The sequence below is a fragment of the Leucoraja erinacea genome, chromosome 23 (assembly GCF_028641065.1).
Source record: "Leucoraja erinacea ecotype New England chromosome 23, Leri_hhj_1, whole genome shotgun sequence".
Classification (NCBI taxonomy): domain Eukaryota; kingdom Metazoa; phylum Chordata; class Chondrichthyes; order Rajiformes; family Rajidae; genus Leucoraja; species Leucoraja erinaceus.
In genome coordinates, this window is record NC_073399.1 from 34,542,327 (window position 1) to 34,562,424 (window position 20,098).

The window sequence follows — 20,098 nt, forward strand, 5'->3', positions numbered from 1 at the left end:
CTCTTCAGTAATCAAAATGTGCATCTGTTTCAGGAGATATTTCTGACCTTCACCATAGCCATTTTGATTGAGAAGTAGGTGGAGAGAAAGTGTAACCAAGAACCAGTTGGTTATACTTTTTGAAAAGCAATTTAGAAGGCATGTAATTATTCCAGCCTTTAAATAGCTTTGTTTTTGTTGATTAATGCCTTCTGAATCACTTTGGGATGACTGGTATAGATATTTTCATCTTTCATTTTTTTTTTTTGAATCTCAGTAGTACGTCAGTAGTTTGTAGGTTAATTGGTTTGGTATAAGTGTCAATTGTCCCCAGTGTGTGTGTGTAGGATAGTGTTCATGTGCTGGTCGGTGCAGACTCAGTGGCCGAAGGGCTTGTTACCGCGCTGTATCTTTAAACTAAACTAAAAACTAAACTTCAGTTGACATTGACATCATTGGCTATAACATTTAAAGGGATATTGCAGTAATCGTGGTCCTGAACGAGTATGCAGACATCTTGATCTTGGACATGTTAAGATCTCACCATAGCAGCAATGGAATTTAAATTCTATTAAATATACTGTAAGTCCCAGTGATGGTGTCGATGAAATTACAGATTGTGTAGCCTTCAGTTTAGCTGATTCCTTCCAGCAAGAATTTTTTTTTTTTTTTGCTAACTTTTTTTTGAAACTGTAGCTGTAAAGGATGCCTGAGTCACCAGGTTTGAGATGATTCCATGGCAACTGCCTGTGTCTATATACCGAAGATAGACACAGAAAGCTGGAGCAACTCAGCGGGATAGGCAGCATTTCTGGAGAGGAGGAATGGGTGACGTTTTGGGTCGAGACCACCTATATACCACCTATTCTGTCAATGAGCCAGCCAACAAGTCTCAATTACCTCAGTTACAGAAAATAATACCCTGAAGATACTTAAAATCTGAAATAAAAACAGAAACTAGAGGGAACACTCAGCAGGCAAGGCAGCATCTTTTGAGGGAAATGGTTCTTCAATGTGAAACATTAACTCTGTCTCTTTCCATTGTTGCTTGATCTGCCGAGAGTTTTCAGCAGTTTGTTGCCACAATTGCATGTTTTGAAGGCTCTGGTAAAGCTAGTTTTTAAAATAACTGGAAGTTTTGTCACAAATTGCAATGCAGTGCATTCTAAACTCCCTTCTATCTTGTCTTCTATCATCTACTTGTCAGTTTGAGCTCACTCAAAATGCTGACATTGTTCCATCCAAGCTTTACCGGGTTGAGGGGAGGCTAAGCAGACTGGGCTTTCACCCATTTGAATGTTGGTAACCTCTTGAAATATAGAATTAGTTTTGGAGCTTGACAGAATATGTACAGAGGTGACATTTCCATTGGCTAGGTGCCGAGATCCAGGGGTCACAGTCTCGAAATGGAAAGAGTATCAACAAGACGCCACATGGCAATGCTGCTTTGCACACCAGAGGTTCAATATAAAGTTTATTTTTGGGGAAAAAATTGGTTCTCTCCAAGTTAATAGGTTTCCTTCATTTAATTGACACTAGAAGCCACTGTTTCCATTTGAGACTGGAGGCGAGGCAGATACAACTGAAGGGCTGGTGTTGTACATGTTCAAGCATCTGACTTGTTGAAGTCTAGATTTGGGCCATGTGAATACCAGATGAATACTTCTCTTTTAGACTTTTATACAGAAAAATACATCTTAGACACCTCCTCTCAAGCATGAACTTTCTCAGTTCTGTATAGTATCTTTTGTTTAAGATGCTATAAATGTGAACTATAATCCACACTGTTAACCATTATATTTCTGAAGCAATAAAGGGATTTACTGTTTCCAAATAAAAACCCGCAACGACCAAATTCTCCCCCTCAAGTTATTATTTTGATTTTGGCCAATCTGTTTATTCTCAAGGAGATGCAAGGAGCTGTAAATGCTGGAATCTTGAGCAAAACACAGTGCTGGAGGTACTCGGTGGGTCAGGCAGCATCTGTGGAGGGAATGGACAGTCGACATTATGTTTCAGTTCTGAAGAATGTTCCTGACCCAAAATATCTCCTGTCCACTCCCTCCACAGACGCTGCCTGGCCTGCTGAGTTCTTCCAGCACTGTGATTTGTTATTTATCCTCAACCCTTGCAGCCACTGCTTTCTGCGATCTTGGGCCAGGGGCTGTGCAATGGGGAATGGGAGAGTGGAAGTAGCTTTGGTCGGTGTGTGTACAAATAAAACTCCTGCATTCACTGAGTATCGCACTAAGATGTTTTGATCCCGTGATTATGATTCAAGTCACAAAACATGTTGCTTGTGCAAGTGTGTTTCCAATTAAATCACTGCAATCAGAAGTATGGCATGACATTCCTATAGTTTTAATTTAGCACATGCTCACAGCACTTGCTGCATAACATGCTGTATGTACTCAGCAGGTCAGGTAGCACCCATGCAATGCTGGTGATCTACTGATCGAAGATAATTGACGTGAAATATGAACTCTTTCTCTACTTATTGTCTAAGCTGCTGAACATTTCCAGCCTTTTTCTGTTTCATTGAGTATAGGCTTGGGTATAGTGATTGTGATGTTATGCTGCAGTTGTACAGGACGTTGGTGAGGCCATCATTTGTGTACAATTTTGATTACGCTGCTATAAGGAAAATGTTATTAAGATGGAAAGAGCATAAAGAAGATTTACAAGAATGTTGCCAGGTGTCAAGGGCCTGATTTATAAGGAGAGGTTTTCGTGCGGCTAGGAGTGGAGTTTTTGGAGCGCAGGGGACTGAGCGATGATCTTTATAGGGGTGTATAAAATCATAAGGGATTAGATAGGATGAATGCACAGCCAATGGACAATAGGTGCAGGAGTAGGACATTTGGCTCTATGAGTCAGCACTGCCATTCACTGTGATCATGGCTGATCATCCACAATCAGTACCCCGTTCCTGCCTTCACCCCATATCCGCTATCGTTAAGAACTCTATCTAACTCTCTTGGGAGCATCCAGAGAATTGGCCTCCACTGCCTGAGGCAGAGAACTCTTCTTGTTATGAAGGCCAACATGCCATTAGCCTTCTTCACTGCCTGCTGTACCTGCATGCTTACTTTCCCAGTCTTTTTACAGGGTTGGGAAATCGAGAACTAGTAAACGTAGGTTTAAGGTGAGAGAGGATAGATTTAACATGAAGCTGAGGGGCGTGGAGCTGCCAGGGGCAGTGGTAGAGGCAGTACAATAACATATTTAAAAAGCATTTGAACAGGTACATGGATAGGAAAGGTTTAGAGGATACAGGTCAAACGTGGCCAATGGGACAAATGTAAATGCATGTCTTACAGAGAAACATAGAAAATAGTTAGATGTGGATTAGATGTGGTCCTTGTGGCTAAAGGGATCAGGGGGTATGGAGAAAAGGCAGGTATGGGATACGGAGTTGGATGATCAGCCATTCGAAGGGCCGAATGGCCTAAACCTGCACCTATTTTCAGATTTTAAAAAATTGAATCTGAAAATAGGTGCAGGTTTAGGCCATTCGGCCCTTCGAATGGCTGATCATCCAACTCCGTATCCAGTACCTGCCTTTTCTCCATACCCCCTGATCCCTTTAGCCACAAGGGCCACATCTAACTCCCTCTTAAATATAGCCAATGAACTGGCCTCAACTACCTTCTGTGGCAGAGAGTTCCAGAGATTCACCACTCTCTGTGTCAATATGGAGGAGTTGGCTGAGTGTCCGTTTTGTGCTGTTTTACAATGATGGGAATTCTTGCTTCCTATGAGCTCTTTGGAATGACTGCAACTTGGTGATTTCAAGGGAAAGGAAGTGGAAGAATCAAGAGTTTGTGCCTAATGTGACACAAGATTTAAAAAATGATTCCCGTGAAATTATCCATTCATTCTGTTTTATTCCTTCATGAAGCATGCTTTATCTTGTTAATTTCAAATGAGATTTTCTAGATTGAACGGGTTTGTAATATCCAGTAAAACGCTCATTGCCTGCAATCCAATTGTTCAGAAAGCCCAATGGCTTGGCACTTGTCACCAAGTGTTGTTTCCTGCACTCCCCCGGTTTCCCACATTCCCATTCATCTTGCCAGGTTCATGTGAAAGTTTATTCCATTCCTTTATAACATGTACAAAATAAAATGAAATAAAAATATATGCTGGTTAATGATGGAAGTAATTTCCTGTGATCCACAAAATCTGCTAGTCTGACACCACAATTCCTGAGACTGCTGCATTATCCTGGCATGTTTCCTTTGCTAGTTCTCTTGGTAACATGTATTTTCTGTGTATTTCAAGTCTGGGAAACTCCAACATGTATGTTCCTTCAGTGTTGGTTGGGGACATTGATTGCCCTGGACATAGGAGTGTTGTTGTTCAAATGAGTGCCCTGCAAACTATATCTTCAAATTTCATGCATTTCCAGGTATATCTAATTATAGTATTTCCAAGATATCGGCATCCTGTGTAACCCTCCAGATTAAGAAGGACTTGCTTCCACTCCAGTTCTGAGATTCCTAGACTTGTTCTTGTAATGCAGCCTGACCATCCAACACTGCTGAGCTTTTGGTCCATTGGCAGTAGGTCCAAGATGCTTGGGAGAATCAAGAGATTGATCTACAAGGAATGATTGTGACTCCACTCCGTTAAAACAATCAGAGCCAATCTTATTCAAACATAGATTTTAGGTCTAAACTGGATGAATGCCAAGAGTCTTTTCTCATGGAGCATCCAGCGCTGAGGAGCTTGTCTCGGGTGGCAGCCACACCCTACCCTGCCTCAGTCTTAAATGTCCTCAAAGTAAGGGGGCTGCCATTTAAGACTGAGGAGATGAAGATTTATTTTCTGAGGGTTGTGAGTCTGCTTTTGCTGAAAGATGGTTCCTGTACGATACAGCACTGTTGGCAACCCCTCCTCAAGTCGTAGACAATATTCAGAAATGTCTAAATATGAATAGCTGGTGGAAGGAATATATTAGTAACTGGGTTAAAGTACGGAGCTTCGGGCGTGGCGTATGTTGTAAATAGTGAGTAACTTGCAATAATTATCATGCAGCATCTTATTCATCACCACAGCATAATTGCTGACTAACAAGAATGTACAGGTCATTAAAATGAAGGGAAATCTCCAGCTGTTTTCCATATCAGTCTCCTTGCTCAAATTCATATTATGAGTGATTTGATTATTATTTATACTGGTAACATTAGAATATTTAATGCAAATTAATTTTAGCTCCCAGAGTTTGTTCATTAAGTTATTCACTTTTGGTGGCAAGAACAGGAAGGTAGATTATTATCTGAATGGTGTCAGATTAGAAGGGGAGGTGCAACGAGACCTGGGTGTGCTTGTACATCAGTCACTGAAAGTAGGCATGCTGGTACAGCAGGCAGTGAAGAAAGCCAATAGCATGTTAGCCTTCATTGCGAGAGGATTTGAGTTTAGGAGCAAGGAGGTCCTACTGCAGTTGTACAGGGCTCTGGTGAGACCACACCTGGAATATTGTGTGCAATTTTGGTCTCATAATTTGAGGAAGGACATTATTGCCATTGAGGGAGTGCAGCGTAGGTTCACCAGGTTAATTTCCGGGATGGCGGGACTGAAGTGTGATGAAAGAATGGGTCGACTGGGCTTGTATTCACTGGAATTTAGAATGATGAGAGTGGATCTTATAGAAACATAAAATTCTTTGAGGATTGGATAGGAAGGATGCAGGAAAAATGTTCCTGTGGAATTCTCTGTCACAGAAGGCAGTGGAGGCCAATTCACTGGATGTTTTCAAGAGGGAGTTAGATTTCGCTCTTAGGGCTAACGGAATCAAGGGATATGGGGAAAAAGCCGGAACGGGGTACAGATTTTGGATGATCAGCCATGGTCATATTGAATGGCCAAATGGCCTACTCCTGCACCTATTGTCAATGCGCCTGCTGAAACTAGGACAAATCACGCTTAAAGTATATTGATAATATGTCATAAACTCTTTGTCCTTTCATGGTTCCGAGTGGTTTTTGTTTCTGAAGGTATTTAAGTTGTTAATAAAAAACTGACATCACAAATTCACTTTGTCACTTCCACTTCTTAATCTAACAAAGAATGTGAAGAATTTACAAAGTTCTCAAGGGGTTGGACAGGCTAGATGCAGGAAGATTGTTCCCGATGTTGGGGAAGTCCAGAACAAGGGGTCACAGTTTAAGGATAAGGGGGAAATCTTTTAGGACTGAGATGAGGAAAACATTTTTTACACAGAGAGTGGTGAATCTGTGGAATTCTCTGCCACAGAAGGTAGTTGAGGCCAGTTCATTGGCTATATTTAAGAGGACGTTAAATGTGGCCCTTGTGGCTAAAGGGATCATGGGGTATGGAGAGAAGGCAGGTACAGGATACTGAGTTGGATGATCAGCCATGATCATATTGAATGGCGGTGCAAGCTCGAAGCGCCAAATGGCCTACTCCTGCACCTATTTTCTATGTTTCTATGTCAGTGTGAGGTTGTACACTTAGTCGTTGGTTGTGCTATCAATGGTCCTCAGGCTGCAATTGGTGTAATGAAGTATAGATAGATTTGGCAGTTTTTGACGTTCAATGTTGCAAGCAGTTTTTGTCATCGTTTTTATTCCCCCGTTTAGCTAAAAATTATGTTGGTTTTGCAGCTGAATAGGATAACTAGATTTGTTGCTGACAGTTTCTTTTGGCAATCTAATGTTTTTCTTGTTCCCTAGTTGGCAGGTTGGAGGAGAGGGAGTCAGAACTCAAGAAAGAATACAATGCACTTCATCAAAGACATACAGAGGTAAGAGGATGTATGAAATTGAACAGTCCTGTTTATGTTTGTTTTGTGCAATTTAATTTGGTTACTTTTGATGATGGGAGAAAAATTGCGTTGTGTATTTGTCTGTTGGATGTTCCTGTTGTTGATTAGCCAATTCGGTGTTCTGTTTCTCGGCAGACAGATGAACTTGGAGTTGATTTTTGGAGGTATGATTGTGAGCTAAATCTTGGCCTAGTCATCATGTGTATGTTGCACACTGCTGTGTGATCTTTAACCTCCAGTCATCAAAAAGGCGTTGAAGATGACATTAATGTAAAAATATCACCGCTCTTCCAAATAGTGCCTTGGAATGGCGAGGATTAACGGATCTCTGGAGAGGAGGATCTTCCAGCAGCCGAGTACTCCCTCAATTCCCCCACTGAAATGTCACTGGTGAACGTGGCTGCCTCAACTGCACTGACCTGGTTTCAGTCTTAGCCTCGCTGTTGTGTCTGCCTGCAGTTTGCATCTTCTCCCTCCAACCATGTCGCTTTCCTTGTACTCATTATCGGAAGATCACAAGACGTAGGAGCAGAATTAGGCCATTCAGCCCATCAAGTCTACTCCACCTGGATGTCCTCCCATATCTCAAGCTTGCAGAGATGGTGGTCTGTCTAATCGGCTTCTGTAAAGTGCCCCTTGTGCAGATGCATGGAAGGAGAATCAGAATGAAGTTAATGGGTTGTGAGAAAGGATTGGTTACAGGGAAGTAAGTGGGTGAATGAGATTGTTGTGACTTTCTGCCAATCTGCATGGATTTGATGGGCCATGTGGCCACCACTGTGCTGTCAGAAAAATGGGGTTGCCAATCAAAACTGTTGCCTAACGTGGAGAAAGTGGCTCCATGTTACCAATAAAGATGGACATGCAAAAGGAGGTGGACACAAAGCCAGAGTGACTCCAGCTTTTTGTGTCTATCTTTGGTTTAAACCAGCATCTGCAGTTCCTTCCTACACATGTAAAAGGAGGTGGCAGATTGCATAGAGGTGCAGAATGAAAGGAAAGTTTCTAATGGTTTTCTCAAGTTTGAACTGGTGCTTGTGCTATTTGCATTTCAGCATAAACTCCAGAAAACTATCTCAAATTTGATAAGAATTTTAAAACATTTTGGGCTTAATTCAAGGGTAACATCAGTCCACTATCTCACAGGGCCACTGGCAGGTGTGTCTGTCGAAGTAAACCCGTATATTGAAGAGACCATGTTGTGAATAAGGCAGGTTGTTTAAGATGATGTTAATATACTAAAGTCTGACCCTTTTACAGTGTCTTAAATGCTGTTATAGTACCTGCCTCAACGACCTCCTTTGGCAGCTCCCTCCATTCACCCACTACGCTCTGAGTGGAAAAAAGTTGCCCCTCGGGTTCGTATTAAATCTTGCCCCTCTCACCATGAACTAAGACCTTGAATCTTGATTCCCCTGTGCTAGGTAAAAGACTCTGCATTCACTCTATTCCCCCACTTGTGATTTTGTACACCTCCATAAGATGAATGAACAAATGAATATGTTTGTTAGCCAAGCAGTCACATACAAGGAATTTGCCTTGGTGTTCTGCCCGACAACATAACAGACAGTGACAGTTAAGAATGACACATAAACATTAATAATAAAATATTATCGATTAAACATGTGAATTAAATAAAATACCAGAGCAAAAGGAGGCTGCAGATTTTTGGTTAATGCGTAGAGTTACTACTCGTGGAGATCACCTCTCAGCCTCCTACACTCCAAGACATGAAGTCCTGGCCTGGCCAACGTCTCATTATAGTTCAGACCCTCTAGTCCTGTCAACCTGCTTGTACTTGATTTACATAAGAAAATAATGTTGAGGAATTGGCATTGGTTTATTATTGTCATGTGTACAGAGATAAACATTGTTATCAGTCAAATAATATTGTACATGAGTACAATCTAGCAATACGCAAGTATAATAGGTAGTGCAAAGAGAAAAATCCCAGAGTGGCGTATACTGTTAAAAGCATTATTGTGCTACAGCTACAGAGAAAATGCAGATTAAATTTTTTTTTTAAAGTTCAAAGGCCACAATGAGAAAGGTTGGGAGATAGGGACTACAGCTTTGGCTTATCAGTGGTCTGATAATAGTGGGGAGGAAGCTGTTCTAAATCTGGTGGTATGTGCTTTCAGACCTTTGACTTTGACCCTACAACACCATTTGCAGAAAAGGAAAGGTAGTTTTAAACGATAAGCCAACTAATACAATACATGACGATAAACTCTCCTGACATGACTTGACTAATACTTCTGAAAAATACTTGGATGCCAAGATCATGCTGTTTGTGTTTCATTTGAGTAGTTTCCTCATTTCATAAACTGCATTTCAAAATGTTCTTTGTAGTAAAGTATATAGTGTTGTTAAACCTAGCATCTGAAAGCCACAATAAAACGGTGACCTTTCTTTGGATGTGAATGGTTGACGTGTCGCGCCAGTGAAGTTGGTAAAAGGGAAGCTGCTGGTGAAATAGCCACATCAGCAGCTTCACTGGGAAATCCAGACCAGGTTTGTGTCCTGAATGGTTTAACAAGTAGGAACTGGAGAACTAGTTTCAGTTCCTTTTTGCTTAGCTGGAACTTGGGGCCTGGGATAGGAGGAAAGATGCAACCAAATTGTTTTGCAGTAATGTATATTAGTGTGCTAAGAAAGTTACATGGTAAACAAATACATTTAGAATTTAAACATAACTTCAGACTTCTAGCTTAACCACCCTGTATTTACACTTTGGCTATCACTTCAGTCAAAAGGTTGTAGGATGGAACTAACCTCTCTGTCAGCTGGAGCAGATTTTCTAACCATGTGACGTTGCTGTGTGTAAATGGGCTGCCATCTCTCCCGCAATACAACATAGACATAGAAATGTAGAAAATAGGTGCAGGAATAGGCCTCTTTGAGCCAGCACCGACTGCCATTCCATATGATCATGGCTGATCATCCACAATCAGTACCCCGTTCCTGCTTTTTCCCCATTTCCCTTGATTTTGTTAGCCCCAAGAGCTAAAACTAACTCTCTTGAAAAGATCCAGTGAATCGGCCTCCACTGCCTTCTGTGGCAGATAATTCCACAGATTCACAACTCTCTGGGTGAAAACATTTTTCTTCATCTCAGTCCTAAATGGCTTACACCTTATTCTTAAACTGTGACCTCTGGTTCTGGACTTCCCTAACATGGGGATCATTTTTCCTGCATCTAGCCTGTCCACAGTATAGGCCCTGAGTTCCATTGCCGAGAACTGTTCGTAACCTGAACAGTTTGCATCTAGTACCCGTGACCGCCCAGCAGTATGTTTAAATAAAGACATAGGCCAACCAAGGGCAATGTGTAGTTAGACCTGGGCACTTAACTCAATGATTCGGATTTCTCTGCAAGATGCAATGATGCAAAGCATATTCCCAAAAGGCAGAAGATGCCCGCAGCAGCTGGCAAATCCATCTCCCCACTCGCCCTAAAGGGGCTGTCCCCACTGCGGCGACATAATCTGCAAATTTAGATGCGTTTGCCCTCGACTCAAACTCGCAGCATGGTTGACTGGAGGTCCTATGGTCACTGGAGCTCTCCTTCATGCTCGAGGGAAGTTCCTGAATACTCGTGGCCTCAGCAAGGTCGCGGAAATGTTTCAGCATTTTGAAAAAATTTCCGCAAATAAAATTTGGTCGGCATGGTTCTTTTTCATTCGTAGTGCAGTGGAGTGGGGTTGCTATTTAGTTACAGGCAGTTGAGGGCAACTGTAGGCAATCTCCTTCGCTGACCGGGCATTTTAATTGGCTCATTGGTGTTTTCAGGACTATGGAAAACCGACCGGTAGGTAAAATGCCCGCTAACTTTATTAAACTTCTTAAAAGTGTCTCCACTCCTTCTCCTCCCCCTCTCTCCCCTTCTCTTCCCCTCCGCGTTCTCTAAAGGACTCATCATACATTGTGCCAGCTGTTTACCTTCCTCTTCATCGTGGGTGTGAATTTCAGACGGCGCTCCCCCGCTTTCCCTGGCCCCCGCCTTTGCGGTGTCTGTGTGCGTGCGTGCGCTCAATCCAGCTCGTCGTTTCACCGCGGACGGTCGATGCAGCTCAAGGTTTTCCAGGCGAGTGCCCTCGAGCTTGAAGGTCGAAGGCACTCTTCTTAACTTGCAGATTAGGTCGCTGCAGTGGGACAGCCCCTTAACACTCGTTTATATGGTTCTCCATAAGGCATTCACTTGTAACCTATAACTACACTTCACTGACTAGTGTTGTGAGGTGTCCTAATGTTGTGAAAGAGAACATGCAAATGCAAAAATATCTTTACAGCACAGCATTGTTCCAAAGTGACAATTGTTGATTAGTGCGGGTGTCGGGGGTTATGGGGAAAAGGCAGGAGAAAGGGGTTAGGAGGGAGAGATAGATCATCCATGATTGAATGGCAGAGTAGACTCGATGGGCCATATGGCCTAATTCTACTCCTCTCGCATGACTATGATTTCTATAATGCTTAATGTTGAGTGTTCTTTTGAGTGTTATTTCTGATCTGGAAAGATAACCTTACAATTTCTAAATGTGACACAGTGCTGTAGCCCTCGCATTAATTGCTATACTCATACCATCTAGTGACGGAAACTAGGAGCTGCAGCAGGTCAGTGCCAAGTACACTGGTAAACTTTCTTTCCAGTTTTTACTGTAAGATTATAGGTAATTGAAATGTATCTACATTAAAAAAAAAAAAAAAACAAGAAATTACAAGAATTTATCATACTGCAACATTTCCATTGATTTTTAAAAAAAAAAGTTTCCACCTGCTTGACCCTCCAGCTTTACAAAAAGCATTAAAGGGTTTGTCCCACTTAGGCCATTTTTTTTCGGCAACCGCCGGAGACTGTTATAGTCGTAGCAGGTACCCGAAAAACTGGCGACTGTACCCCCCCACGACAATGTCTACAACAACCTACCACCCAGTCGACATCCAGCTACAGCAAGCAACCGGTCGGTGACCCATTATGGGCATGTCCCACTTAGGCCATTTGTTTGGGTGACTACAGGCAACTGCTACAAAATGTTCAATATGCTGAAAATTTTTGGTGACAGTGGTGACAATTTTTGTTGTGGGTCATCGTATGTTGTTGTCGTAGGTGAATTCCATTAAAACTGGTCCCTGGCAGTCGCCAAAAAATACCCTAAGTGGGACAGACCTATTAAAACGTCCACCTACGACCACTCTGGCGACAACCTGTGTCCACCCGCGACAAGGTAAGTCCCTTTCAGCGACAACTGAAGACCATTCAGCCACCACTACCTGTCGCTGGTTGACGTAGGTAATCACTGATGGAATTCACCAAAGTCAGCACCGGCGACAAACTACGACAAGCCAACTGTCACTGAAAAGTTTTGAACATTTCAAAATCCAGCGGCGAACAGAAAAACGCTACGATGCTTTAGACGGCTGAGGAAACTACTCAAGACCATACAGGTAACACCCCGGCGACCATGTGGTGACAGCCTATTCCCCTCAGTGGGACGGGCATTAGCAGCCTTACGGTCACGTAAACATTTTATACCTACACGTTTTAATCGCATGGCTTTCATTGAGGAAAACATTTTTCACACAGAGAGTGGTGAATCTCTGGAACTCTCTGCCACAGAAGGTAATTGAGGCCACAGTTCATTGGCTATATTTAAGAGGGAGTTAGATGTGGCCCTTGTGGCTAAAGGGATCAGGAGGTATGGAGAGAAGGCAGGTACAGGGTACCGAGTTGGATGATCAGCCATGATCATATTGAATGGCGGTGCAGGCTCGAAGGGCCGAATGGCCTACTCCTGCGCCTATTTTCTATGTTTAGTCCTCTGATTCTGCATAGCTCAATGAATGGTGCTGTTGACAGAAATGAGCCAGAGGGGGTCCAAGTAGCTCTGTAGAAAAGACGTTCACAAATCCCACACAGACAGACATTCCTTGGAGTCGTGTCACTTGCTGTGGCTGCACCTTTTTATTTGAACCAGATGCACATATGGGATATGGAGCAGGCGCAGGCAGGTGGGACAAGTGTAGCTGGGACATGTTGGCCGGTGTGGGCAAGTTGTTTCCATGCTGTACCACTGTGACTCTATAACTAAGCCCCCACCCTTGCATTCTCCACAGTACATTTATGACTGATTTGTGCAGTTTCCTGCTCTTCAAAGATTGGCATCTTTTCTGCCAGCTTTCATTCTGGATCGCAGCTCAATCTCCATCACAAGGTACAGGGAAGCAACCATTTCTCATTACACATTCTCAAAGTTATATAAACTACACTGTATTCTCCCAATTTCATGGCATCTGTTTTGATAACCCTTTCTCATGCAAGTGCAGGTGGACCCTTTTACTCTCCCTCCTCTTTCACCGTGGAAGTACTAGAGCATTTTTTCCAGTTAAACAACCAATTTGCATGCGACTTCCAATCCAGTGCATAGCGAACAATGTGTCTCTTCTACTTTAGATGATTGAATTACTATGCTGAACACTGATCTTTCAATCACTTTAATTATCCATCCCATTTCCATTTTGATCTATGTCTTTGGCCTCTTGTAAATTTAATGAAGTCTAATGTAAACTCAAAGAACAACAAGTCATCTTTCAACTCTGCACGTACCAGCCTTCAGAACTCAACATAGAATTCAAGAGTTTGTGATAACCAGCCTTTCCAGTATGTGCTGTCTGGTTCTGAAATAAAGGCCACAAATATGTAAAGAGTGAACATTTAGTTGTGTGGTCTAAGGGAAATTGATCTGTCACTGGAAATTCCAAGCCAATGGAATGAAAAATCTCAAACACGCAACCCTAAAGTGAATCCAAATATTAAATCTGAAGATTTGAAGTTCTTTATATAAAAGCAAGTTAATCCATTGCTAGGTAGACAAAAATGCTGGAGAAACTCAGCGGGTGAAGCAGCATCTATGGAGCGAAGGAAATGGGCGACGTTTCGGGTCGAGACCCTTCCTCAGACTGAAGAAGGGTCTCGACCTGAAACGTCAGCTATTCCTTCGCTCCATAGAAGCTGCTACACCCGAGTTTCTCCTGAGTTTCTCCAGCATTTTTGTCTACCTTCGATTTTTCCAGCATCTGCAGTTCCTTCGTGAACACTTAATCCATTGCTAGAGTATTTAGTACCCTTGAGCCTTCATGTTGCACATTTTTGAAGATATTTACAAAGCTGTCATCAATGCCAGAGATCTTTTTCAATACAAATGAAATTGACTAGGAAGATTGTTGTGATGTTAGGGAAGTGGGGGAAATCCTTTCGAGATGAGAAGAACTTTTTTGAGAGGAGAGGGAGGCCAGTTCATTGGCTATATTTAAGAGAGATGTGGCCCTTGTGGCTAAGGGGATCAGATTTAATTGTTAAAGTAGAACTCGGCCCGAGTCCTGTGGAGTTGTACCCCTTGTGGTCTTAGAATCACATTTCTGGTAAGTCATACCACATTGGAAAAATTAACCTCCCTTTTTAATGGTAATGCTTTTTTAATGGAAGTATGAATAAAATAAAATTTTAAAAGATGTATGTCCAAAGTATAATCATTGTAGGAATTAAATAGATTATTTTGGGGGGGAAAGTTGGGGTAATTAATTAAACAGCTTTTTGGAAACAGAAATGGCTGGTGATATTCAGCAGCTCAACAGCATCTACAGAAAGAGGAATTGAGACACAATCTCAAATCAGTGACTCCTCTTCGCATCATTACTTGACGCTGACTCTGTTTCTCTCTCTCTCTCTCTGGATGCCGCCTGACCTGCTGAATGTTCCCAGCGTTTTCTGCTTTCATTGCAGATTTCCAGCATCTGCTTTTCTTACTTTGCTTTCCATCGCTCTCTCAGCTCTAATTTAACAAACAATTTTCCTTGAGGGCTTGAGTTCTCAAAGAATTGAAGACAAGATCTAGGCTGACATTCCCAAGAAAGAAAGGATGCTACGTAGCATGTTGGAGCTAGTGCTTTTTATGCATGGATTATTAAGCCAATCCCTGCCTGCCCTCGGGTGGATGGTGAATGACCTTTGGGAAAGGTTCAGATGAATTCTGTCCAATGATATTGACCATACGATTGAATGGAACTGCGTGTACATCCAAAGCTGCAGATTGTTCTGAGTCACTTTGCTATTTGTAGATCCCTGCTGCCACACTTCCTGCAACAGTGATCACCAAATGTTGTTTTTGCTACTAATAGCCACCAGGAATTCAGAGATGTTTGCCATGTCCAGTGATTTGGGAAAGACTGTTTAATACTGGACATAGTCAGGCCACGCCAATCAGCCTCCATCAGAACAGAAATCAAATTAAAACATGTTTGATTCCCAGACGTTGCAGGAAGAGGGAGGAGTGGAGAGATAAGGCAGTGTCTGTGATAGAATGGAAGACAGACCAAGAGAATATCTCCATTTGATTTTTCCAATATAATGGATACTGCATAGTCAGTGCAGCATACCAACCTGAGAAAAAATAAAAGTGAATCGCAGGAAGTGTTTCTAACCACAAATTGGTTTGTAGACACTTCTGTTTAGTCTGCTTTCAGTTGCTTTTACTTTAATTCCCTGACCTTTTAACAGTTCCCTATGTTTGGCAGCTTCTACAGTTTAAGTGCGGGCCAGCATAAATTTGAGGAACATCATCTTGCTTTCTGATTAGACACAGATTCAGTTTCAGATTCAGATTTAATTATCATTGTCGGTGTACAGTACAGAGACAACGAAATGCAGTTAGCATCTCCCTGGAGGAGTGACATAAATATGAGCAATAAATAAATCTATTACATGCATACAGTCATAGTGTTTTTCCTGTGGGAGGAGTGCCCGGGGGGGGGGTGATTGGCAGTCACCGAGGTACATTGTTAAGTAGTGTGACAGCCGCAGGGAAGAAGCTGTTCCTGGACCTGCTGGTCCGGCAACGGAGAGACCTGTAGCGCCTCCTGCATCGTGGCTTGGTTCAGCAACTTGAGCGCCCAGGAGCGAAAAAAACTACAAAAAGTAGTAAACATTGCCCAGTCCATCATCGGCTCTGACCTCCCTTCCATCGAGGGGATCTATCGCAGTCACTTCCTCAAAAAGGCTGGCAGTATCATCAAGGACCCACACCATCCTGGCCACACACTCATCTCCCCGCTACCTTCAGGTAGAAGGTACAGGAGCCTGAAGACTGCAACAACCAGGTTCAGGAATAGCTACTTCCCCACAGCCATCAGGCTATTGAACTCGACTCAAACAAAACTCTGAACATTAATAGCCCATTATCTGTTTATTTGCATTTAACTGTTTTATTTATTCATGTGTGTATATATTTTTACAATGGTATATGGACACACTGATCTGTTCTGTATTCATGCCTTCTATATTCTGTTGTGCTGAAGCAAAGCAAGAATTTCATTGTCCTATCTGGGACACATGACAATAAACTATCTTGAATCTATAAATGTCATTGTTTTTCATCTTTAGTCTTATGAGAAGTTTGAATTGACTGATATGGACTTTTGCATATCTTTCATTCATTTGTTCTATGTGCTGTCTATATCTCTCGTTTTCCTTTCCCCTGACTCTCAGTCTGAAGAAGGGTCTCGACCTGTTCCTTTGCTACCTGACCCACTGAGTTACTCCAGCATTTTGTGTCTATCTTTGAATTGAGTGAGTTGTGCTGCTGAAGTAACAGTCATGGAAACAAGTTTGTTTATGTCCTGCAATTAATGTACATATAACAAGCAGCACATGCCCATCAAACTCTCGAATAAGCAATTTGGAACCAAAATGCCTAACATGTGACAATGAAAATATCATACAAATTCCTTAAAGCTGTTTATTGCAGATACTAATTGTCTTTCTGCTGACTGGCTAGCTAGCAACAAAAGCTTTTCATTATACCTCATTGCATGTGACAATAAACTAAACTAATTAAAATACTCTTATGCATTTCTCATCTTTCTAATATTTAAGCAGAGCTTGAATCTCTGTCCCCCTTAGCTTGCCAGCTCTGTTTCAGTGCAGGAATCTGTGCTGCTACCATTGCATTGAGAGGAAATATAATCCCGATGCTGTGGTACATTTTTAACTCTCCACTTCTTTCAATTGCATTTACAACATAATGAATGTTGTTTCCATCATTATCTGTTTTTTTGGTGCTAGGGCTATCAAAAACAAGAGGATGAGAAGATTGAAAAGGGAATCCCTTCATTTTGTGTTATTGTGCATCATCAGCCATCATTATTTTTGCCAGAAAATTAAAATGCATGAAAATAACTTTGGTTCAATTTTTTAAATCTCAACGTGCTGTAAAGTGAGATCCTCTTTTCATGACCATCTAATGCTGTTGCAGTATCTGTAGGGTGGATGATACTGAGTTGCAAGGCCTCTGGTGACAGGAGTGGGCTGTCAGTACGTTGCGATCAGATCTCTGGTACACAAAGGGTGACTGACAAGAGGCTAGTTGCTGGGCCTCTAGACCAAGCAGGGGGAGCAGTTGCTGCTGCTGTGGCAGCCAGTTCCTGTACACCCAGGCCAGCTCCACGGGGCTCACTTCTTGTGTAGAGTCCTGGTCCTACTTTTTGCTTTTGATGCCTCTGAGAAGGATATCCTGAAGGAGAAAATGGTTGATATGGAGGAAGGCATGGACTCGCTGCGCCAAATGGCCTATTTCCATGCTGCCAATCAGTCAATCAAAATAAAGATGCAATTAGTAAGGTTGCTATAGATTTCAATGTTGTCACTGAAGTCTAAATGAGTGCATTATTTTTGATGTTTCATTTGATTTTTAATCTTGCAATCTAAATCTTGCTTTAGGTAGAATATATAATTTCCCTTCCTTTTTGAGACAAATTCCTTTGAATTATTTATGAGAAATATTTGTTTGAAGTTTTAATGACATATGCAAGAGCTATAATAACTCAATGTTGTGATGGTCTGCACCCATTTAAATTACAATTAATACAAATTGCATGATTTGTGCATTTAAATCTAATTGTGGAGCTTTCCATGACCTGCCGTTACTTGATGTCTCACCATTATTTAGTCCGACATGAAAAAAAGTTTCATGCTGTGATTGAGAAGGATATGTTTAAATTGAAGAGATAGACAGATCTGAGATCAAAGGGAAAAACGCTGTTCCCAGAGCAAACTTCCTTGCATATTACAATTGTGTGACAAAGCAGTTGCTACTTGTGTTTTTCTTTAGAATATTCCATGTTGCAGTTTTTATCTAAAACAAGGGAACTTCACAGATTATATATTTGGAATAGTTCTGGATATTTACTGTATCAAGAAGGCACGATACATGATGCAGTCCAGATTGGAACATATTTGCATCTCAGGATCTGTAGCGGTCAGGAAGACAGCTGCCCATCATTGTTTAAGAGGAAACTGCAGATGCTGGAGAATCAAAGGTTACACAAAAAAGCTGGAGAAACTCAGCGGGTGCAGCAGCATCTATGGAGCGAAGGAAATAGGCAACGTTTCGGGCCGAAACCCTTTGGGTTTCGGCCCGAAACGTTGCCTATTTCCTTCGCTCCATAGATGATGCTGCACCCGCTGAGTTTCTCCAGCTTTTTTGTGTAACCCAGCTGCCCATCATTGTTGGGGATGGGCAATTAGATGCCAGCTCGGACAGCAAAGCCCACATTCTTCAATGATTGTGTTTACAGTGGCCTGCAATCACTTGTTCTATCACTAGGGGATGCTCTAATATTTGCATCGCATCATGGAATAAATAGATTCCATCCCTTCTCCTTGTAGCCTTTCTGTTTAGAAACAGTAATTATATACTCCACAATTTGTAGCTGCACTGTGCTACAAATTAGTAATATGCAAATTGAACAGGAAACTGAGGGATTTATGGGAATCAAAATTTGCACATGTCCAGAAATTCCAAGATGATTTTCTAAACGGCAGAGTTTGTACAAAATGCAGCTTGTCCATCGTTTCTCATTTGTTCTCGGCACCTTCATAGGGCCAACATATTTATTCTTTACTTGTCACAATATTAAAGATGCTCCAGCACAAACAAATCGGTGTTTTTACATTTTGAGAATGTAATAATTTACTAATGCAAGCTCCATTAACCTCTCTGGGACAGAAATAGAATCGTGTTCCATTTTATTACTGTAGGTTTGATATTCCTCAAATATTTAATCTTTCAAATATTTTTACATGCTTTTTATTTTCAATCCAATCCCTCTCACTGATTTGACAATAATTCACACTTTTTTTTAGTTTGGAGATACAGTGGAATCAGGCCCCTTCAGCCCACCAAATCCACGCCATCCAGTGATCCACGTACACTAACACTATCCTACACACTAGGGATTTTTACCAAAGACAATTCACCTACAAATCTGTACGTCTTTGGAGTGTGGGAGGAAACCAGAGCATTCGGAGAAAACTCACGTGGTCAAAGGGAAAACGCACAAACTCCGTACAGACGGTACCCTTAGTCAGGATGGAACCCGATCTCTGGCGCTGTGAGGCAGTAACTCTACTGCTGCACCACCGTGTTGATCTTCAGCCCACCAATCGTGCTTGCCAATCATCAAGCACTCATTGCACAAATCCTGCACTAATCCGTTCCTATTTTGCCTCATTGCCATCGACTCCCCTTATTCTACCACTTGCCTACACTAGGACCAATGTACCTACTTCTCGTTTACATCTCTCATGTGAGGAGACTAGAATACATGGAAGAAGCCCATGTGATCTTGGGGAAAACAAGAGAGCATGAAAGTCACGATTGAACCCAGGCTGCTGGAGTCATGGCGTCAGTGCCACTGTTCTGCTCCCAGTGCTATTGTCCCAGCTGGTTCACGAGTTAATTGTGCGAGAAATGCTGTACTGGTCTGTGTTGCTCCACTAATGAATTTCACATTCAGCCAGGATGCTCTTTGTCTGGTGTGGAAAGAGGTTTAACTATTCAGTGTTCCTATACCAGGTCCTTGCCCGATGACCCTTTACGCCAGCGTTGACATCTGCAGTATTGACTGTACAAGATTTTATTTGTCCAAATGGCATTTCATCTCGGCTAAGCCGTGTAAGATTGTTACGTGGATGCTGGAGCTCATTCCGGTAAAGTCAGACTCCGACAGAGGCTTGAACAGAATGCTGATGAATATTGGAAACGTATTGATGTGTTTGTGCTGAAGCATCTTGTGCGTGGAAGGGCATCAAATTCCGAGTGTATGAATGTCAAGAGTCAGAGCCTCGCATGATTCCATGGTTATTGGAAATTAATTTTGTTCTCTCATTTGCTGCAGTACAACTTTATTCTTTTAGCTTTTTTCTTTGTCATTTGATTGCTAGCCAATTTTATTTCTGTGTCTTATGCAATGGTTCTCTCGTGTGCGTCTGTG

At 42.0% G+C, this 20,098-nt stretch overlaps 1 protein-coding gene across 4 annotated transcripts in view; it reads left to right on the plus strand.

The window, feature by feature from the left end:
• The window catches only part of spag9b (sperm associated antigen 9b), a 132,994-nt gene that overhangs the window by 30,548 nt on the left and 82,348 nt on the right, over positions 1-20,098 (plus strand). For all 4 annotated transcript variants that reach the window (XM_055654288.1, XM_055654290.1, XM_055654289.1 and 1 more), the window contains exon 3: positions 6,681-6,751. In XM_055654288.1, the coding sequence (XP_055510263.1) occupies positions 6,681-6,751 (71 nt within the window). The remainder of the gene's footprint in view (positions 1-6,680; positions 6,752-20,098) is intronic.